At 38.2% G+C, this 23,546-nt stretch overlaps 1 protein-coding gene across 6 annotated transcripts in view; it reads left to right on the top strand.

The window, feature by feature from the left end:
* The window catches only part of JPH1 (junctophilin 1), an 83,912-nt gene that overhangs the window by 36,101 nt on the left and 24,265 nt on the right, over nucleotides 1-23,546 (top strand). For all 6 annotated transcript variants that reach the window (XM_030444104.1, XM_030444102.1, XM_030444101.1 and 3 more), the window contains exon 3: nucleotides 16,204-16,322. In XM_030444104.1, coding sequence (XP_030299964.1) covers nucleotides 16,204-16,322 — 119 coding nt within the window. The remainder of the gene's footprint in view (nucleotides 1-16,203; nucleotides 16,323-23,546) is intronic.

The following is a 23,546-nucleotide window of genomic DNA, read 5'->3' as shown; positions in this document are numbered from 1 at the left end:
CTTACACCCTGCTGAGATAAAAATTTCCGAATGACAGCACCACTGGTGCTATGGTTACTCCAGTATGGGTCTCAATATTGATCCCAGCTACAGATCATGAGACAGAGCCACTTAATCTGATCCCTCACTGGTTTTGAGATAGCACGTGGCCCAAATTTCATTACCATGTACTGCTGTGTATATCCATAGAACACTTCTGGAAGAGAACCTGGTTCTCTGGTCTCTGTCCTCCTCACTGAAATAAGGGCTGTTTCCCCCCATGCTCACTGTCCTACCCAACACCAGCCTAGAGGATGTCTTGTGAGAGTGTCTTGTGATTGATACTCAGGCTTGACTGAGAGCTGGCAAGTCAACTGTCCTCCAGCCTGCTGCCTTTTTTAGGCAGTCTTTTAGATGTTGGTCTGCACCAGTGAGAGATGAGGCTTCTTCCTGCCATGCTCTAAGGCTTTACCATTGAGGAATGTGTATGTGGAAGAGTTGGGTAGCATGTCACATCATTAATGTATCTGGAGGCTTGGAAGAGGGAGGCAGATGTGGGTGGTTAACATCTGGAAAGTCGTGTCATGTCTGCAGGGTGGTCTTCCACCTTTATGAATGACTGCCTAAATCAATGAAACATTGTATTGGACACCAGAAAGATGTAATTTATAGAGAGAGGCAAGAAAAAGAGTTTGGGTATTTTTATAGTGACTCTAATTGAGCCTCCAAAGTGATATTAGTTGTACAGAGGGGATTCTGTAAAGCAAAAATATCCCGAAGGACAAAGAACCCAAACAATTTGACCTTACTGTGAGAAAACTATGGCTCAGCTTTGCTACAGCTGTTTGGCTGACTGCCAGGTCTTGCTGGCATGGAATCATTTTATACAGGGTGGGGTGATACCTTGTTCCCATGGCAACAGAGAAGAGCTCAATTTTAGTGAAACAAAAGTCTCTATTGTTAGCCAAGTAGCTTTGCAGGAAGAAACAGACATATTAGAAATCCTGATCGTTGAGAGCCTGAAATGTGTAGCTCCAGATGCTCATGGTTCTTCAGTGTGTAGATTTGATGCTGTTTACTTGCCAAAAGAACTGAGACCTCTTACCCAGAACAGTGAATGACTGCTACATCTGCTCTCTAACACTAACCCAGTTGCTAAAAGAATTGTTCCATCATTGTTGAGTCTTACGCCAAATGCTTCTGAGATGCTGCCATGGGAGTCAGCCTTCCTTTTTCTTTGACAGCATTCTTGCTTCTGAGACAACCAAATAGATTTAACAAGAAAGTAGAGATGTCTATTTAAGCCACACTAGAAAATGTGACCCTTCAGACTCCATCTTGCCCTATTCTGTCAAGATTAATTGTTAGGACCTCAGATGGCTGAGTCTGTAAGTATCTTTTTTCCTGACCAGCCCATTCAGTTTCAGTCTTCCATGCCAGAGACATCTTTTATTTACTTTCATTCTCCAAAGATATTTTTTTTCTATGGAGCCTTTTCCAAACAAAATTGATCTTCTTGCTTCATATGTGATCTATAGATAAGGTTCCTGCTTACTTAGCACTGGAAGCTCTAATTTTTCTCAAGGCAGATTAGAAAGGTTGTTTTCCCTGTACTGTTGGACTTGTAGGCTGGTAATATTTGACTTTATCATATAATGTTTAAAGTATAAGACTGATTCATTGTTTCTGGAATTTTTATTGAAATAATGTGATGTACCTGAAATTATCAATGAAGGATGCTGCATCTTTAACTTTGCCATGATGCTGCCACTCTTTATAAAATGTACTGTATGTTTAAGATAAAGAAATCCACTTCTATTTTTGCTACATAGCTAGGTGATAAGAGAGAAGTAAAGTACAGTTATTTATTTTGTGATCTATACAGTTTCTGTCCAGATATTGTGGAATTGAACAGCCCTGCAGTTTCACTTGCTATTCATACTCATTAAACATGAGAAAGGGTATCATTCTTCTCCCCAGTGATGGCTCCCTTAACTAACTTAGAGAAGTTGAATGTCTTCTACATCCATGAACTCTTAACTGAAGTACATGAAAATCCTAGACGTAAGAACTCCTAAAAGCTTTGTATTTCTGCCTGTGGAATTCCACAGTGATTGTTGGAAATCTAGTTTCCATGTAGATCCTTCAGAGGGAGGTCATTTGATATCCAATTTTCTCAGCAACAAGTTGAATACTCAAAACATTACTATTAGACAAGTTAGCTTTCAAGAAAAACAGTAAATTGCAAGATTTTCTGTCTGGACTCACTTGGAAAAAGAAACTACTAAAAGCACATATCAAGTTGTGTTGAAGAAGCTCCACAGAATTCCTTGCAAACTAACCCATTAGAGTACTTTTATCAAGTCTTCTTTTCAACACTGTGCTTTCTAGCAAAAGTCTTCTTTATCTCAGCATGCCTTTCACTGTTGTCTCAGAGAGTGAAAATGTTTATTTAATAGAACTGCAAAGTAAGTCTCTACGTGTTATCAAGTGATTTCTTCTTTCAAATGAGAAATATTTCACAGACTTCATTTGCTGCCAGAGCATGCTCGTGCCAGAGCAGCAAGACTGCTATATGGAACGAACCCTTGCATTTTATTGAATATTGTCAGCTAAGTTTAACATGAGGTCACATTCAGTGTTGAGTAGACTTACAGTTCATCAATAGATAGAGCTGAAATTCTGACTATTATTTGACGGGGGAGATGTTATAATAATAAATTCTTCAAGGAAGCATGTTCTTATTTTCCCTGTTCTTCCAGTGGCTCTTAAAAAATGTCCTTTGTTCCCCCTTTAAGTCCCAAACAATGTTGGTTTCAGCAGAACTGAGGCAAGACTGAGGTCTTCCCTGTTACTGACCTCCCTGTTTCCCCATAGAATTCATGAAATAAGGTACATACTCAGGTGAAGGTCGATCTGCACAGACTCTAGGAAAGATCATCTTATCTTGATACAAAGCCTGACAAGTCACGGTTGGGTTTCTTTAGCCTGGAGTAGGCTGGATCCAGGAAGACCTTTCAGCATCTTTCCAGTGCTTAAAGGGAGCCTACAGGAAAGATGGGTACTAACTTTTATAAGGGAATGTTGTGGTAAGAGTCAGGGAAGCAGTTTTAAACTGAGGAAGTTTAGATCAACTATGAAGAAGGAAATTTTTTCCTCTGATGGTGGTGAGGCACTGGAATAGGTTGTCCAGGGTAGTTGTGGAGGTGGAAGGCACAGTATTGCCTAATAGAAGATTGTTGTGTTACCAGGTGCTGAAGTGTCACAGTCATGAAGGTCAATAAAAAATACAAACCTTTAGTTTTATCTGAAAGCCTGATAAATCTGTGTTTGTGCAAAGAGAGGACAATAAGGCATTCTAATAGATTGTGTGGAAACTTCCTCCATCAAGGCATGCAGTTGAATTTACATTACAATTTTGCAATTAGTGACAAAGAAAAGAGAATACTTCCTTTCTAGAAGAGGCTGAGTTAGAATGTCAGAGCCCCAGCTAAGGCCCATAGTAGGGGGAAAAAAATGAGGTCCAAGTAGACCATGACTACCTCTGCTCAGAGAGTCTCTAAACAGTAGACTTGGTGAGTCTGCAGTTAAGTTGTCACACTCATGAGTGGTTACTGCTAAATATGTAAGAATACAACAATGAATCCTCAGCCTTACCCTGGAGATCTGCATGACTTCAGCTGAACAAAGCAGTCAAGGACCACTCTGAGCAGGAACAAATGGGCTGCTGTGAACTCTTTCAGCTGTCTCTGGATGCCACAAAAGCCTTAAGGGCATTTAGGCAGGATCCTCAGTCCTATGGGAACCAACAGAGAGCAATGTTCCTGATTTTTCAAATTTTTTTCGTAGAAATGAGAGATTATTTAAAAGCTCTTACTTGCATTCATCATAAACCCAGGTTTAGCATTTCCTTCATGCTGGAGATAAAAAAAACCTGTGAAATAGCTGTCTCCTGCTCTATGTGTGAAGGCATCTGACGTTCTTTTCAATCTCCAGTACTCTTCAGTTAAGAGGAATTCCATGTTTACAGATGGAAGGATCATAAAAGTCTTTCCTTTGCTTGTTTATCCTACTCTAGATGTTTAATGTATAATACAAGCAGCTTGATTCGTGTCTGTGAGCCTGGAGAAAAGTCAAATCCCATAAAACCATCCCTACACTTGAGTCTTTCATGGAGAGCTTAGGCTTTTTACTAATTAAGCTGTTCAAATAGAATTATCAGTGTTTTCTGTTATTCAGGTATTCCTGTGAATTTTTTAAGTTATCTTCAAACACGCCAGAGAATTTGTAACAATTAAAAGTGGAAGAATTAATTCAGAATGGTTTGCTAGACATTTTTCCACCAGTTCTGTTTTTCTAGACATCTGGCACCTGATCGGGGAACAGAAATGAACCTTGCAAAGAGAGATAAGTCTGATTCAGTTTTGGCTGTCAGACTTCTGAGGGCACAAAGATGAAATTTAAACAGATTTAATGCCTTTAAAAGGATGAAAATACTGCAGTTTTGTTTCCCAATGAGCTTTTAATGTCCAAAGATATTAAAAGGACTGTTAAAAAACCTAACATGGCCACAGATTATTTGAATTCATGCCAGTATAATTTTTATTTAAAAATTTTAATGAATTTGCATTCATTTTTACATATAAATGCATAAGCTGTGCTATTATATTTCATTAAAAATTACCTCTTTTTTTGCCATTATGTTCTAGATAGTTTTTCAAGCCTCCCCAGAAGTGTTTTAGATTAAAACTTTATTCTGTGGTCAGTGTATCCTTTCTGTTCTCATTTGTTATAAGGATTTAAATTACAAATAATTGTAGTTATAATCATTATTACTAAATGGCAGAAATAAATGTGTGTGCTACAGGTATTGGAAGAGAGAAAGACAAATAAGCACCAAGCTACTAAGCATGAATTTGTGACTTTTTTCTTAGTTTTTTTTTCCTCCATCAAGCACAGTAACAAAGTCTTTCGGTTCAGATAATAGAGCTATAATCTAGTAAATTACAGACTGCAAAGTCATTTAGGAAAAGCATGAACCATGCTTCTAGATGTATTTAGGATAGGGGAGTTGATATTGTATTTCTTAAAGCCACCAAAAGACACAGGGTTTTAAATTATATTTCACATAATAGCTGTAATTTCCCATAATGTGATTTTCACTCAACCAGTGTGTTGCAATATATATCATGATGTGAAGAGAGATCAGATGCTGTTTTCATATTTTGTGCTACAAATCCTTTGGTATTCTTTGCTAACATATCACCCTGTCGACTTTATTTGACCTACATTTAAAAAAAAATCTTATCCTTAAGAAAACATCAACTCTTTATAGACAAGAGATTAAGAAGAATAGATATTGTCAAGGATTGCATTTCACATAGTTTACCTGTATAAGTTTACTAATTAGTAGAACTTCTAAAAGCTTTCTAAATAGAATTATTCTGAGAAAAATAATTTTAAATTATAGTTTTCTAGAAATTGACACTCTTTATTCATATTGTTTTTACAAGTAATCAAAGGTGATAAAAATCAGAACACTGAAAAGCACTCAGAATCTTTTAAATTGAAAAAACAATCCATGTTGATAAAAAAAATCATTCCTAGTCACTTCCTGTAAGCTGTTCTCATTTTTCATCTAGCTGTAACCCTGGGATGATGATTTGCTGTTGCTTTCTTACATGCAGAGTCAGATATTGGTGTTGATGCTAGTAGCTGTCATAATTGCTATTTTATTCCATTTGTCCCAGGTAGAAAATAGTTTAAAAAGAATGTGTGGCAGGGGAGAACTGCAGTGCACTGAATCCACCTGAGGAATTCCCTAAGCAAATTAGCGTAATGGTCCAAGTGTTCCTATTTCCTTGAACACACTTGCCTTCCCTGTGCAGAAGCCTTAATACATGGGATTCTTTTTCCTTGAAATTGGTATTTTATGATGAAGGGAAGGGCAATATATATATATATATATATATATGTATATATAGATACACACATATATACTTTTTCTCTTTTTTTTGTTTTGTTTGTTCATTGTGTCATCAAGAGCAGCTGAAGCTCAAGTGCTTCCAGCTAGATTCAGAAGCTGTCTTTAGTCAACCAATATAATTTGCTTTGGTGATCAGAAATAACAAATTGTTTCCAGATACTTCTTTACCCCATTCCAAAAAAAAAAAAAAAAAAAAATGCAGGAATTAACATTATGGGGCCAGGGAACATATAAGAATAGGAACATGTAAGAATATATTGCTCACTAAGGACACTTCCTAATAGTCTGTCCTATAAACTAGGATATAAAAATGCATATTAAGATTTAAACTTTTCTGTAGATGTACTTGGCACTTAGTTATATGAAAAGATACTGGCAGTGAAACACAATTGGAAAACATGGTGGGAAAAGCCTATGAGCGTAGTATACAGAAGTGTATTTTGCCCAAAGTGCAAGTTTCCCCATGGGAAAACTTGCTTTCTGCTTAAAATAGTGCTTCTCTTCTTGCTGGAATTGAAGACTCTGCCTTCTTCAGGATTTCTGTGCCAGTGCTGAGGTCAAGTACAATTAATATGAAAGGAAAACTTCATTCATTCAAGCTCCTGGTAAAATGACATATAAAATTTAAATACATCACATGAAGAGCCAGCTCCATTATCCAGGAGCAGATTATCTGGTATGCAAATAATGCCAGGCTATTGGGACACCTAAAATTACCCAAGAGTGCCATGTAAATTTAACTTCTTTAGTGATACTTAATAGCAATTTAAAACTACTTTTTAATTTCAAACATCTGAAACAAGATGAAACATCTGAAACATCCCAACAAGAGAAATGGAGATCAAGAGGGAGGGCTTGAAAGACAGTGGGAAAATTGACTTATTTATCTGAATTGCTAAAAGTGAATTTTCCAAAATAACTTGCTTTTGGGGATGCTATCCTTCATTCACCTAGAATCTTTCTGAACTGCTAAGTACACATGTGACTGCAGTAAGTTACAGGAACCTTGGCATCTCTGAGTTGCTTCGTGTTTCTGGTTTTATTGATGTGGACCACAGAGGTCTAAAGGAGAATGCAAACACATTCTGAATCTTGGTATAAGAAGGCAATGGTTTCCTCAAGAAACACAAATTTGTGTTTGTCATAGTGACTATTCATACATTTGTAGGCACAGCAGAGCATGTTCATGCTGAATGCTGCAGGAGTCTTAACATCCAAAGAGTTCAGAGGAGCAAACTAAAGAGTTCAACTTTCTTAATTTAATGGAGTAAGAAGAGTGCCTCCTATGAGATGATCAGAGCACTTACGTCAGATCTCTGGAATAACTAATATAAACAGTCCCTAAATCATCTAATCTCACTTCCTATAAACAAAAAGGCATGTTTTTGTTAGTTTTGTTTTTTTTCTCAGTAAATAGATTAAAGAGGGTTTTTAGTTCGCTACATAATGCGATTTTAAAGACTTAGAAAGATCCATCTTTTTCTGTGTAAATACACCCAAAACATTTCAAGGTTGCCCAAATCCAGCTTCTAATCATTGGAGTGGTTATATCTTTATCTGAATCACTTGTGTTTCCCATTTTTTCTCCCTCGTTTTCCACTGTCAGATATCTGTATACACCATGACAATTGGCTTCTCAGTATTTCTTCAATAATGGGTTGATCTGAGGCTCAAGAAGTTTAAGTTAAAAAGCTTGTCTTTTTAGACCCTCAGTTGCTGTCTGGTCCTGGCATTTCTTTTCCTTCTTGAGACACAGATGATCTGATTGTTCCATTAGAGGTTTTATGGATGTTGGATTATGAAGTACAGCAAGAATGTGTTTTGGAGTTGTTATCACTGAACTTTAGGTTACAGAAAAGTGTCCTTTGGGGGGTTTTTTGAATGCTGAAGCTGTGTAATCTGCCCAACCATAGTACATTTTAGCTTGTATTGAGACATTTTAAAAGTAAAATATTATACAACTCTGGAGGAAAAGCCAATTCCTAAGGTTAAAAGCACATATCAACCTTCTTCTTTGATGTCTTTTTCATTATGCTTTGAGATGTCAGAGTTACCTTTTAATCCACTTTGATGTGCCTTATAAATGCCATGTAATTTATGCTGTTCTTTAGTTACACTGCCATAATGTACAAAATGAGAAACCTTGAAGACAATCAAAATATGTTAAAGTAATCAAGATAAGTTATAGGACCCATAATCTTTACATATGTATGACGTGATTGGCAAAATCTATGCTTTTTTAAAGCATGAGGTCTGGTGTTATATACTATTAGCCTGTAAATCTGTATGTATGTAGATGCTGTTGGTGGAGGCTGTTATTTACACCCAAGACTGATATCTGGCTCCCCACTCATTACCCCTAGGTTTTTTCAAGTACTGAAATCAAGCTGGCTGTTTGCCAGTTATAAGAAATTCCTCAGGTTTTGCAGAAGTTGTTAGCTAAAGGTTTGTATTTTTGTTTATTGTTATTCTAGTATAAGTTGGGAGTGGAAAAATCAGAGAAAAGGATTTAGTCTGGGAAGGAGTTTTCAGAATCAAATCTATTAAGGAAGGTGATACAATTCAATGTGCCAGCAGTGTGTACATAGCAGATCTGCTTATACTTTACTACATGAGACTTTACTGGAAGTACCACAATAGTCCAGTTCCTGAGTGAAATTAGTTCATGAAGGAGTGTCTAGCTGAAATTAAAATAAAGTACTTTGAAGAGTTTTTAAGCGCAGACTTCCTGATGGAGGACGTAAATCTCATTTGGTCAATTCAATCTGTAGCTTAGGAGCACTTTAAGTTTCTCAGTGACCTGAAGCTCTTGTATTGCAATATCTGTAATTCAGTCTTTTTCCTCTCTGTGTTTCTCTCTGAGACTTCCATTTCTTGCTGGCATTCAATGATCTACTCTCTCTTCCAAGCTATATTAGAGCAATGAGCTGCTGAGACAGATGGAGTCAGGAGTTCTTAGGTATCTCTAGATAGCTGTACACATGTGTATTTTTAATCCTGCCATAGCAGAATATTATTTTTCATGCAGTATCACTGAAAGTAGATGAGGAGGATGACTAGCACACTTGATAAATGCCAGTCTCTCACTTGCAGTGTTAAGAAAGACATGGATGCTACATCATTACATCGCATTCATTACTGATACATACTAGCAGAAGAATATGGAAGAAAAATGGGGACAAGGAGAAAATGAGCAAAGAATGGTTTTTCTATCCTTCTTCAGCTCATATTTTCCTAGAAATACTATTGATGTCCATAGCAATTTTATCAGAGCTTGGTTTTTCAGAAAAGAGCCTCCAATAGATAGAAATAAAGGTTAAAAAGTTGTGAAGTTTCATACCTGGAGAAAACAGAATATTGGTAATATTCTTTGCTTTCTAAAAAAATCTAGAATTTAGGAAGATGGGATTGTCTTTTAGAAAATGCCAGTTTCAAAAAGGAGGGAGCCAACCAGGGAAGGCACCCTCCGGATCTGCTTATTGTCAACAGAGATGGATTTGTGGAGGATGTGACATTTGGAGGCTGCCTTGGCCATAGTGACCACGAAATGATAAAATTCTCTATTCTTGGAGAAGGAGAAGGGTCAGCAGCATTGCCTTCTTGGACTTCCAGCAGGCAGACTTCGACCTGTTGCAGAGACTGGTTGACAGAGTCTCTTGGGAGGCAGTCTGGAGGGACAAAGGAGTTCAGGAAGGCTGGACAGTCTTCAAGAAGGAAGTCTTAAAGATGCCAAAAGACAAGCCAGTGGGGAAGAAGACCAACCTGGCAGAACAGAGAGAGATCTGGTTGTAGCTTAAAGAAGAATGGAGCGTATATAGTCTTTGAAGAATGGGCAGGCCACTCAAGAGGATTGCAAAGATACGAGGCTATGCAGAGAGAAAATTAGAAGGGACAAAGCCCAACTTGAAACTTGGCTGCAGCTGTCAAAGATAACAAGAAATGTTTCTACATTGTATTAGCAGCAAAAGAAGGACTAAGGAAAATCTCTGTCCTTTACTGGGTGCTGAGGGAAACATAACGATCAAGAATTAGGAAAACACTGAGGTACTTAATGCTTTCTTTTCCTCAGTCTTTAGTAGTAGGCCCAGTTGTTTGTAGGGTGCCCAATCTCCTGAGCTGGGAGACAGGGAGCAGAATGAAGCCCCATTATCCAAGAGTAGATGGTTAGCGACCTCCTGCAACCCTTAGACAAACACAAGTTTATGGGGCCAGCTGGGACACAGCCAGGGCTACTGAGGGACTACTCACCAAGCTACTTTCTGTCATTTACCACCAGTCCTGGACAACCTGGGAGGTCTCATTTGACTGTAGGTTGTCAAAATTTATCCCCACCTACAAGGACGGGAAGGAAGGAGGACCCAGGGAACTTCAGGCTTCTTTAGTCCGACTTTAGTGCTGGGAAAGGTTATGGAGCAGATCTTGAGTGCCAGTGTCCTGAAGGATGTGCAGGGCAACAGGTGATGAGGCCCAGTCAGCATGGGTTCATGAAAGGCAGGTCCTGCCTGACAAACCTAATCTCCTTCTGCAACAAGGTGAGTGCTTCCTGGGTGAAGGAGAGGCTGTGGATGTTGTTTACTTGGACCTTAGTAAAACCTTAAGTACTGGTTCCTAAGGCATTCTCCTGAAGAAACTGGTCACATGTTCTCTTGTCTGGTTAAAAAAGAACAGGCTGGGTGGCTGGGCCTGAAGAGTTGTGAGTGGAGTTCAGCCCAGGTGTCAGCCAGTCACAGGTGGTGTTCCCCAGGGCCCAGTGTTGGGGCCAGTTCTGTTTAGTAACTTTATCAGCCATCTTAAAGAGAGGTTGAATTGCACCCTCATTAAGTTAGCAGATGACACAAAGCTGGGTGGGTGTGTTGATCTGCCCAGGGGTAGGAAGGTTCTACAGAGGGATCTGGACAGGCTGGATCAGTGGGTCAAGGCCAATAATATGAGATTTAACAAGGCCAAGTGCTGGGTTCTGCACTTGGGTCACAACAACCCCATCCATGCAATGCTACAGGCTTGGGGATGAGTGGCTGGAAAGCTGCCAGGAAGAAAAGGACCTGGGGGTGCTGGTTGACAGCCAGCTGAATGTGAGCCAGCAGTGTGCTCAGGTGGCCAAGAAAGCCAACAGCATCCTGGCTTGTATCAGGAATAGTGTGGCCAGCAGGACTAGGGATGAGATTGTCCCCCTGTAGCTGGCACTGGTGAGGCTGCACCTGAAATACTGTGTTCAGTTTTGGGCCCCCCACTATAAGACAGACATGGAAGTGTTTAAAAAAAAACATTGTATAGATGTGGTGCTTAGGAATATGGTTTGGCACTGGATTTGGTTGAGTTAGGTTACTGGTTAGACTTGATGATCATAAAGGTCTTTTCTAGCCAGAATGACTTTGTGACTATTCTATATGGGTAGTAACCCTTGCTATGTGATGTTACTCAGATAGACTAGATAGCTGTCATTAATTAAATACATCTCTGAGAACTCTATGTAGGTTTAGCCTTTACTAAGTTGTTTTTTTTTTTTTACAATATCAAAATCTGTTGATAAGTGACACTGTTAAGATTGTTAATTTAGGATTATTTGATGGGAACATAACTGTATTTCACATATTTGGCAAATAGAAAACTGTTGAAATTATTTGCATAATTTTAAGAAGTGGCAAGCTCCTGGAAAGCTTTATGCTGGAATCACTGTGTTTTTAATAGAAGCTAAAAAATGAAACGAAGTAAACATATGTTGCTTACATTTTAGTTGACTCTGAATGAGGCAGCATTACAAGTGAATTGAAAGATAAAATGGAAATACAAAATAATCCAGAGGATGATGGACAGTTCTAAATGGGATTTAAATTTAGATAAACATTACATAATACATTCCAGGCACATGGCATTTTATATATAGGCATTGTCAATTCAGAATGCTAGATAATTTTGTTTAAGCTCTTCAGCCCTCAAGTCACTTTTCAGACATAAGTAGATAGAAATCTAATTGTAGTATTGCTGTAAGTGGAGACTGCTTGTAAGAAGCCCCATACTTTGTGGTTATAATCTCTTGAGTGCAGCTAAGATATGTGTGTATGTTTACCTATCCAACCAAACAGGAAAAAAAGGTTATCAGTAGTGGTATCAGTTTTCCCACAGTCTCGAAAGCTTTGGCTTCTTTCAAAATCAGACCCATTCTTTCAGTTCTTTCAAAATCTTATCAAAATCAGATATGAATCCAAATAAAATTTCTAACAATGGCAAAGTTACTCAGCCCTTGGTCCTCCACCCCTTGCTCATTGATGACAGAGACTGATAGATATAGGTACTGCATAAGCTGTCCCCTGGGACCAACACTCTGCATGAGCTATAGCTGTGAGGTTCTCCTTAGTGCAAATACATTTTGATTCCTGCCATACATACAGCTTGATTTCCTTCCCTATCATTATTGCATTTACCACCACTGTGGGCTCATCAGCTAAGTGGTAGATTGCTCCTCTAAATATGAATTGGTTCATTTTATATTGGTTTGAAAGCTTTCAGGTACATGTTCGAGACATCACATGGCATATTAATGGGGAGATGATACTTTTGAGTAGATTCACATGTAAAAAAACACATGGCAATTCAGAGGGCAGTAATGAGTACTGTGTGTTACAGTTGCTAAGAATGAATTTTTACAAAGGAAAGCCTTTTCACCTAAAAGAACAATTATTCAGTGTTGTTTGCAGGGAGTGAGAACCTGAATGCAGCATTGCAAAGCAGGTCACTCATTATTTTCCCACAGCATTTTGCAGTCTGTGAATTGCATAGTTTCTGTTTCATGGCTGAAACTTCTTATTGACCCTTCCTGGAGAATATGTGGAACAGCATGTAAAAGCCTATCGCAGTCTCTTTCTTGACTGAGGGAAAGGAGAGGAGAACCTATTTTGAATTTTCGCTTTCAGAAGTTCTCATGAAGATTTCTTGTCACTGCAAAAGAGACAGAGTGCTCTGGGGAAAAAAAGCAGTTCTCAAGTACATTGTGGGTAATTGAAATGTGGGTCATTTTCACTGGGTATATCATAGATTTAAATTTCCTTGAATAATTTCTGATAACAAACAAAACTTGGAAGACTTCACATTGACAAAATTACTCCAGGAACAAGAGGTAAAGAAGGCTTTACTAAACTGTGTAAGGTATAAATGGAGCAAATGGATTCTATTTCAGTGGTGCTACTCTTCTCTGATATCTCTCCCTTATAAACATGGTCATTCAAATCATATTTCTCTGTACCCTCTTATATTAACACTCTGTGTGGGGGACAGTGGAAGGCAGAATAGAACAAGTAGAAATGAGGTGTAGAGCCAGGTAGCAGTAACTGTAAACAGATAATCTGGAAAACAAAAGAAGTGTGAAAGTCAGAATAAATTTTTTTTAATTTTTAAAGGAAATTTAATAGCAACAGAAAAATTATTTGAGTTTTTATGATTTGACACTTACAAGTGTTCAGGAAGGGAAAGAATTCTCTGAACATACAGTTGTAAATTGGGGTAATACAGTACACATTGCTGATGTTAGCCAGTAAACCGTCCAAATGCCAAGGTGATAAATAGCAAATAAGGAAAATAATGAAGAGCCTGTACTCACAGGCAAAGCACAGAGCTTCTATTCTGTATCAAAGCACTGGCTCTGCCAGTTTTTCCTTTTCCTATTTTCCCTGTGCCATCCGTGGTGCTTGCTGAAGAGGCAACTGGGGAAGTATCTCAGCACAGCCACATACCCACACGTCTGTCTGGGTGGTCGAAGGTTAGTTAGCTCAGGAGGTTGAACACTGTTCCTGTGCCTCACCCTCCCCTCAGTTCCTCTTGCTGAGTTGTGTCTCAGTGACAGGACAGCACTGAGGCTCTGCTGGAGCCACTGAGTGGCCACTGAGCCTCAGCAGCATTCTTGTCTGAACAGTCACTCCTGTTCTGGTCCGCTGGAACTCCAGACTGTGGGTATAAAAGGGGCGGAGTTGCATGAAGTGCAGGAAATTAAAAAAAAAAAAAAAAATTTTTTTAAAAAGTGTGAGATAAGACAGCCAAATAAAGCAGTGCTCAGTTACCTTCTGTTCCATTGTCTTCTTCCTGCTGTGACTTTCTTTGCCCAGTTTCATGTGACAAAGTTTCACTAGCTTTATAGTCATGTCACCATTTATTTCCTTAACTAATTGATCCTGTATGTTTGGCCAGGATGTGGGATTTGTGTCTTGGATATAATGATACAAAAAATTACAGGCATCAATAAATAACTGTACTATCCTTACAGGATGTTTTCCTGTTGCTAGTCATTTAGTATATTAGCTTTTAAAATGTCTGTTGTAGCAGTGGCAGTAGTATTAGACTATATTTATATGGGAATAGTCTAGTTGTTCTATCATCACAAAAGGATCATCAGTGTTTAGTTTATCTATGTGCAGACTACACTGTTGTCTCACAAAGCAATGTCCCAGTGCTAGGATTGCTTCATTAAGTTTATGCTACATAGACATAATTGTGCAGGAGCTAAGAATAGCTCATCTAATTGAAAATAATGATTATAGAGAAAGAATGGGTTTGGTGACTGTTACTACGTGAGTACATACTGTACAACCATTCATGAGCTTCACAGAACATATATGGGGTTGCACTATTTGTTTTGATTAACAGTTTTATTTCACCCATCCCTGAGTACAAGTCCAAAGTGTTGCTGTTTATGTGCTTGTTATCTTTTTTTTCTCAGAGACCTAGAGGGACCTGCAAGAAGGCAGCAAGAGCTGATACTTACCCAGTAAATTATGACAAACTAAGCTTTGAAATAACATTCAGCATTTATCCCTGCTCACATTTTAGGGAGGATGTAACTTAAATAAATCTTCTCCAGGCACCACAGATGAAACTGTCTGTGTGGTTTTTTTATGTCTGTGTTTATACAAGTACCCTATGGGATTAAACATCCTTTTAGAAATGCTAAGTCTGCCATACTGTTAATCTCTTGATGCTCATTCTAGTTGATACTAACATGTAATTTTTTGCTTCATCTAAAACACATAAAACTCCACTTTATTTCTTGAAAATAAAACTAAAGTTTTACAGGAAATTTGTGGAAAGTTTCCGTTTATTTGATTGCTTTGATTAGTGCCACTAGGAATTTGGTTGCTGCTGCTGTAGTTCTCTTAACTAATTTTTTTCTTACTGAGTGTCAGTTTTCTACTAGAATGTTATGAGAAAATTCCTGAGATCATGAATTAATAAATCTGGCTTAAAATGTTATTAATATCTATAGAGGCTCAAAAAGCTCTGCCAGTTTGCCACGTTTAGCTTCCCCTCTGTTCTAATGAACCATTTCATAGCTCTAGGCTATGTGCTAGTGCTGTAGAGGCACAGGGAGATCACTGCCATCAGGAATTTTTAAACAGATGACTGTTTAAAAAATGAATAGGGGATGGAAGATGGGACAAACAGTGATGCAATCCCACAGTAACACAAGTATCAATTTACACAGTCTGGAATCGGAGGCATTTGAACAAGCTGTTCTTGAGACTTTTTAAGAAATAGCAGGAGGAAAAAAGTGGAAGCAGAGGGCAGATTATTTTACAAAAGTATTCCAAACTCTTGTCTTGGTTTCAGAAAAGATACTTGGTTTTAGATTTGAAATTCAGTGAGTTACAAGAATTTACAACTGTTAAGTGTTCATTTATAAAAATGCCTGTTGAAGGATCAAACATGTTTTCCATCCCATTCTTTCCAAAACAGTCTGACTGTGGGAGATATTTCTAAGTTTTTGGGCCAACATACCTCAGTTTTGCCCTTCAAAAAATTTTACATGGCAATTAGCACTGACCATTAACTTGGAAATACTGTAAAGTCCCCTTGAACACCGTGTATCCTGATTTCACAGATCCCTGTTTAGGAGTCAGTGTCAACCCAGTCTGACCTTCTATGCACGTTCTGGTGCTGTGTATTAAAATCATAATCCCAGGTTTAAATCAGATACTATTTTTTTTCCAATTTAGAAATTTTAGTTACAAGCTTGGGCTGTAAATTGTGTACCTAAAAGTAAATGTGGTAGGAGGATGAGCAGCAGAAATTGAGGAAAACAATATGTTGATTCTGAAATACTTTAATTTACAGTTACTGACAGCAAGTGGGCATAAGAGTGCACCATGCAACATAGTACATGGTAGCTGAGGACAGTAGTCCTTTGCTCTCACATTATCAATGCAACTCATAAAAGATTCCTCTGCATCTAAACTGTTTTCTAATCTGTACAGAACTGCACATGCAAGAGCTAAAGCTGATGCTGCGGATCAGGCTGCTCAAGCTGCTCGGCAGGAATGTGATGTTGCAAGAGCAGTTGCCAGAGAACTTTCACCAAATTTCTACCAACCAGGTAATAATACATTGGGGGTTTTGTGGGTAGTTGTTTTTTTTTGGGGGGGGGGTTGTTGTTGTTGTTTTCTTGCAGTGAAAGGATTCTGTGATAAGTTAAAAAGTTTATTTTATTTTTAATGTTATCATTTTTACAGAAACAATAATCTTGTGTAGGTAATGAAGAGTGTATGTGGCTCAAGGAGATTTTGTTTTCCATTTCAAGTCATTTGGTGACTATTGCTTGTATTGAAACAATTGAGTGTCAGAAAGACACAACTTTGCCTCAAAAATGGCTTCTTCAAGATAATATCAAAACCAGACTTCAGAGAACTTAACAGATATTCAGGTTATTTTCATTGTGTGTTATAAAGGGAAAGATCCTTAGCTTTTTGCTGATCAAGGGAACTCTTCACAGTCTTCGTTAGCTAAGTTCTGAGTTCTAGAGAATTCTTTGGAACATAAGTCCAATACTCCAGATATCACAGAATTAAGTCTGACTCATCTGTATCAATATTGCAACCCATTTTCATCTGTCACACATTTTGGAAAGTTCCTTTAAAAAGAAGTGAAGTGGTTATTGTTGGGTTTTTTTTTTCTGATGTCTTTCTGTTACCCTAAAATGGGTATTGCTCTTTAGCTTAAGACTGAATAGATAAAATGGAATGTCACTTGCAAATTTCCTTATTTTCTACGTCTGCCTTTTCTTTCACCTGTCAAATGAGATGAGTCATGTTGTTACCCTTCAAGGGCTTACCTGCACTTGTATGCTAATATAGAGTATGGCTCTGAGATTCATTTTCACTTACTTTCATCTTCTTGTTTCAGCCACAAATTCCTTTATCCTAAAATGGACTGCAGGCTGAAATCGTGACCCTTAAAATCAAACCACAGCAACATTCCTCAACATTTTCTAACCATTTTTTAGTATAAATGACAACTATCTATAGCTTGTTACTAAATCAGTACTGTCAGTTACTGTAAAGAATGCATTTTGTTCTTTATTCCCAAGTATTTAGTTGTAGAGAGCAATCTGTGTATTTGGGGGTTGAAAGGGCTGGAGCACTCTTTTTTATTTGTTTAGTGCTTAAGTAAAGCACTGGTCACCTTGTGCAGATTAGAATTCCCATTCCCCTTATCAATCTTGAAAGCTTTCTTTGTACCCATTCGAATTTAAAGTCATCTTTCCAGAACTGTAGGTAAAGCTCAACAGAACTATTTTTAGTAGGAACTGTTAAAATGGGTATCAATTATGTACCTTTCATTGTTAGAAAATACCTCAGTTCAACCCTTTTCTGTGGACTTACATTAGTGGCCCATACTAACTCCCATGATACTCAAGTCTTTCTCTTTTTTTGTTATATCATTCTTCCATCAACTGGTGAACTACCAGTTTATGTCAGCAGTTAATCTTATCAGTCATAAATTAAGAAATCATAAGCTTAGCTGTACAAACAACTGTTAAAAGGAAGCTTGATAGAGGATAAAAATAAGAGGGAATTAAAGCATTTGGAATGAAAGTATCTCAAAGTTGTCAATCCCTTGAAATAAAGAAATGGCTAGACTACTCAAGAAAAAATGGAAACATCTGACCATGTGAAATTTAACACCAGGAAATCCACCAGATCAAGAATTTGTTAGGGGGCTTTTTTTACTTCCTACCACAGGATATGAAATAGCATTGCTAACAAAATGGCTGAGATTTGGGGAAAGGAGGTGTGGGATTCTTCTTTTCCTTCCATTTTAAACTTCTATTGTAATTACAGAAGGGAAGAGTCTGTATCCCTTCCCCAAATCCAGTTGTTTATGTATACAGTGATGCGTAACAGTGATGTCTTAAATTCTACTTTGTTCTTTGTGTAGAAATGTCTATCAGTTAGCTAGCTAGCTATGAAAGGATAAATACCTCTTTATGGAGTTTAAATTTTAAATTCCCTCATTGTTTTCAAGATGGCCATATACAGCTATTTTTTGCACATTTCAAAAAATATTTATTCCCATTACATAAGTAACTTTAAGATGTCAAGATACTAAGTTTCAATTTTCACATATAAGCTGCATAAAACCAAAAGATTCATACATCATTGTCATCCTTTCAAATACTGTCATGTCAGAGATACTTTCCACCCTCAGTTTTCACAATGTCTTTTTAGGTATGTTCTAAAAATGATACATCTATCATATAGATACATTGGTTCCAGTTAACACGGAGACTCACGTGTACATATACTTGATTATTTAAATATTTTCCAAGTGTCATTCTATGGGTTACTGGGTGATGTTAGCATTAGCTTTTGACTAGATAGATAGGTAATAAAATAGTTAACTATTTGCATTTGCTCACCAAATCAGCAGTAAACATCTGCTTTTCAAACACCATTTTTTGGATGTTTGAATGAAAACAGGGTAACCATTATTGCTTCCTAATAGCAACAGCTGGTTTGCTTCTGTTGCTTGAGCTTCTTATTTTTACAGTACCTTTTTTAAGTTTCTGTCAGTGCTACTGAAAGGTAATGATAGGTATTGTGTCTCAGTCTCTGAAACTACAGTTAAGAGAAGGCTTTCCATTGTGTTAAATTGTCTTGAAAATAAGTTATTGTGGGAAAGTGTAATTTTTCTCTCATTGCTTGAACTGCTCAGAACAGTAGGCAGGCAGGCATGCTGTCAGCATTGAATAAATGTATGAAGTGTATCGAGTCTCTTGAGAGAAAGAGAGAGAGAGACTTTCAAAAGTGAATTAAAAATACCCCCCTCTAAACATTTAAGCATTTTTCTCTGTCTTAATGAGTGATCTCTGCGTTATGTGTGGCATAAGTCCATTTAAATACCTGAAAATCTTTTGATAAAGCTCTTGAATTTCACATTCTTAAAAAGCAGCAGCCTTCTTTCTGGGCCACATATCCTGGTATTGCACACCATTTATAACTACAGTGAGTATTTGTCACTCACTGTACCGTGGCAGTTCTTACTTCCCAATTACTTTCTCTCACGTTTACATTTTATATTCATGAAGGCATTCAGCTGAAGCTGCCAAGAGATTCAAGCTCTGTAAAGTAGTTTCATAGGAGCATGAAAGGAGAACAAAGTGGTAGAAAGCAAAGTGGCATTCAGCAGGTAACAATAACAATAATGTCAGTCTGAATCATGAATATTGATGCACCACAGAAATCTTCAGATTTAGCTTTCCCAGTAACTGATTACCTTATATTTGCATATCAGGTAACAAGTATGATTGAAAAGGTCTCTGCCATGGTATAAGGGTTTAAAAGGTTATAGGGAGCTCTTATCTTGAAGCTTGTTTGCAGTGGTCTCAGGCAAGACCCTGCTGCTTTTGCTGTAGCAGAGATTTGGCTGCAAGTGTTTAATAGCTGTCAGGATGGCATCTTTGCAGAACCCTACATGCAAGGCTAAACCTTTTGTAGATTTAATAAATTTTACAGTCTTTGTAGAGGTCAGATTTTACAGTCCTTTTTACCACTAGAGAAAACAAATTTTGGAAGCCCCAGCTCTGTCCTGTTTACTCCTAGCGTCACTAAACAATGTAGATGTGTCAAAAAGAGCATACCAGGACAGAAATCAAATGAAAACCAAGTCATCTCCTCATTTAAAGGTGTCATCTGGGGACAGTTTGAGGTTGTCTTTGCTCATAGAAAAACAATAAATGCTGTTTTCTGTCTCTTGTTAAAAGGTAGAGGACAAATGGCTAATGGGAGAGCTGTATCAAAGGTGTAACAGAAATGAAAGGCTTTTGACACCCAGTAAAAAGAGGGAGTATTGTTCTAGTCTCCCTCAAGGTTAATGTATGCTTTGACTTACCAGTTCATTCTAAATTCCACAGGCCATCTCTAGTATATAGTCTTGTAAACACTTTAGCAGGAGGTAAGCTAAAGTAAGAATTTGCACAGACTGAACAGCTAAGCCACAATTGTGTTTGTGCATCGAATCCTGCAGAGAATTGATACTGCTTTTTCATTCAGTTTGAATGAATAACATCTGATTAAATGAAAGAGGGATAAAACTACTTTGCTGCAGGGTAAAAGAGGTCTGGGCACTTTACCATGAAGCAATTAATGTCTGGAAATACAGATCTGCATTGCTTTATGGCAGATTATTTGTCAGGCCAACCAACTGCCAGGTGAACATACCATGGCTTACACAATTCATCCAGCCTTTGACCTCCTTAACAAGGTATAAGAAAAATCAGGGAAAAGTTTATCAATTGGCACTCTCTAAAAAGATGGAAAAATTCTTTAGGTGAAATACATAAGCAGAGATCAATGATTTTCTGATTTTAAAAGAGTAAGATTTTGTCATGTTTTGTCAGTATTTTTTCTAGTAATGTTTGGTTACTGTTTCAGCATCACTATTAACACACTGAACATCACTAGTCTCAGAAAAGCATTTTAAGCTTATGATAAAGCAACTTCTAATGACCTCATATGCCTTAAAGAGCAACTGTGTTTTACATTTTCTTTTGACCAGTGGTAAGTGTCTGTGGGCTCAGAAGAAGCCTTCCATCTTCCTCTTCTCTGCCATCTCCACCTCCTTCAGTTCACAAAATGGAAGCTCCATATGGACAGGAAAACATTTTCTGCCTATTGCTAATTAACTCAATGTACTGGCTAAATGCATGTGGACTAGGGCAGATATTTTTATTTAAGAATCCAATTACAATGAGCATTTTGCCTGATTAGAGTTACCAGCCATGCCATTCATTTGTGCCTTAAAACGTACGGAAGCTCACAAGTTATTCTTAGTCATACAAGAGCCTGTTCATTTTCTGAAATTATTTGACATACGGCTTCATCATCTTCACACATCTGTTGTCAGGATTCTTGCTACGACATCTTTTCTCTGCAGCTTATTGCTTCCATCTTTTTTCTGCTCAAGTCTGGAGAAGCTAGAGCCTACAGAATTATCCTAAGGCATTCCTGTTGTATCTACTAATCAAAGACAGAAGGTTCATTAAAAGAAAAGGTATCAGTTTCAAGCTTTATTCTGGTTTTTCTCACTTTAACTCTTGTCATACCAGTCTTCACAACTTGACTTCTAAATTTATCTTGCCACTCTCACCAAGACATAGGTGCACGTGCCTCCCCCCTTCCACATCTTTCCACTTGCCCAGTGTGAGGCCCATCCAGTTTGCTGATGTTTTGCACTCATCCAGAACCAGTGCCAAACAGGCTTACTGGCTCAACCCACTCCTCAGCATTCCTGCCTGTATCTGGGACATGAGAACATGCTTGGGAGAAGGCAAAGGAATGAGAGGCTGCAAAGGAGTAGCGTTAATTCTTCAGAATGCTTTGTCAATCTCTCCAAGATACTTTTTGAGTTACATAATCAAAGGGTTTTCTTAGAAAAAAATATGCACAACTAGTTTTGAGCAAATTAACTTAATAACAGAGAACCAGTTTCCTGCAGTGAAGTAGAACTGTTACAATCACTGTAATTTTCACAGGCTTCCATTAAATGCTGAGCTAGTTAATTTGCATCTAGATACAACTTACAGTTGCCTAGTAAAGGCTACAGGATCTGACTACAAAGCTAGATAGATAGTCTTGCTAGCCTGGACTAGCTTTAGTGCCATCTTGGCTATGTTGCAATCTTCAAGCAGCTTCTTGGGTTGTAGCCTAGATACATGTATCTGAACTGCTACCATGGGTGTGTTAATTACAGGTATAATCTGAGAGAATGAGGTCAGTTCTACCATGGAGTTTTAATTGCCTCCTTTCTTCTGCTCAAAACCATTAATTTGCTTACAAAAGAACAATTCCTTCCAGGACACAGAACATTCCAGCTGTTGGTCTTCTCCAGTAAATTTCCATACTGGACTGTCACAGTGTCCATCAGCCAAGGACAAGGTGAAGTAGAGTCTATCACATGGAAGTATTGCAACAGTGTCAACATTTCTGTTATAAATTCTATTTATAATGGCATCATAAATAGTTTTTCCATGTTGAAATTCAGCTAACAAGGCCAGAACTGCAAGAACTTCCCTTAGAGTGCTAATTTTTACTAGAGTGTGGTTGTTGAAAAAGACTATATTTCTCATGTTATTCTTTTTTCAACATGTGATAGGGATTACATTAGCAAATCTCTACAGCTGTGCTGGTTAGAGTGCACTCTGCTTGACTATAACTACTGGAGAGTTAACAATTGCTGTGGGCCTTTTGTTCTTGTTCCTTACAGGCTGGGCACAGAGTGGCTGAGAGCAGCCAGGCAGAAAGGGACCTGGGACTTTGGGTTGACAGCAAGCTGAACATGAGCCAGCAGTGTGCCCAGGTAGCCAAGAAGGCCAATGGCATCCTGGCCTGTATCAGGAACAGTGTGGCCAGCAGGTCCAGGGAAGGGATTCTGCCCCTGTACTCAGCACTGGTGAGGCCACACCTCGAGTACTGTGTCCAGTTCTGGGCCCCTCAGTTCAGGAAGGAGATTGAGGTGCTGGAGCAGGTCCAGAGAAGAGCAAGGAGGCTGTGAAGGGATCCAGCACAAGTCCTGTAAGGAAGGGCTGAGGGAGCTGGGGGTGTTCAGTCTGGAGAAGAGGAGGCTCAGGGGAAACTTCATCACTCTTTACAGCTCCCTGAAAGGAGGGTGTAGCCAAGTGGGGGTTAGCCTCTTTTCCCAGGCAGCCATCAGTAGGAGAAGAGGGCATGGACTTAAGCTCTGTCAGAGGAGGTTTAGGTCAGATATTAGGAAGAAATTCTTTACCGAGAGGGTGATCAGACATTGGAATGGGCTGCCCAGAGAGGTGGTGGATTCTCCATCCCTGGAGGTTTTTAAGAAGAGACTGAATGTGGCACTCAGTGCCATGGTCTGGTAACCACAGTGGTAGAGGATTAAGGGTTGGACTTGATGATCTCAGAGGTCCCTTCCAACCCAAATGATTCTGTGATTCTATAGGAAATGAGGAATAAGGATGTATTTCAGAGAGGAAGGTAGAACAAGAGAGAAAAGTAATCTTTGAAGATGCATTCTACATTTGTTAAGGCCAGAGAAATGGATGGCTAATATATATGGCATTTTATTAAGAAAAAATCTGCAAGATTTCACACTTTCTTCAAATTATGGAGAATGTAGAGAGAGATCTCAAAAAGAAAAATTTTACTCAGATTATAGACCTGAGTAATGTACGGTAATATATTATTGCTCAGAATGATTTAGAAGATCATGCTGAGAATTTGGAGGAGATGAAGATTTCTACTTATTAGTCTTGTAACTGTTACCCACTCTGATCATAATCCAAACA

Source organism: Calypte anna, chromosome 2 (genome assembly GCF_003957555.1).
Source record: "Calypte anna isolate BGI_N300 chromosome 2, bCalAnn1_v1.p, whole genome shotgun sequence".
Lineage (NCBI taxonomy): Eukaryota > Metazoa > Chordata > Aves > Apodiformes > Trochilidae > Calypte > Calypte anna.
The sequence above is the reverse complement of the archived record's forward strand: the minus strand, read 5'-3'. Positions and strand labels throughout refer to the sequence as shown.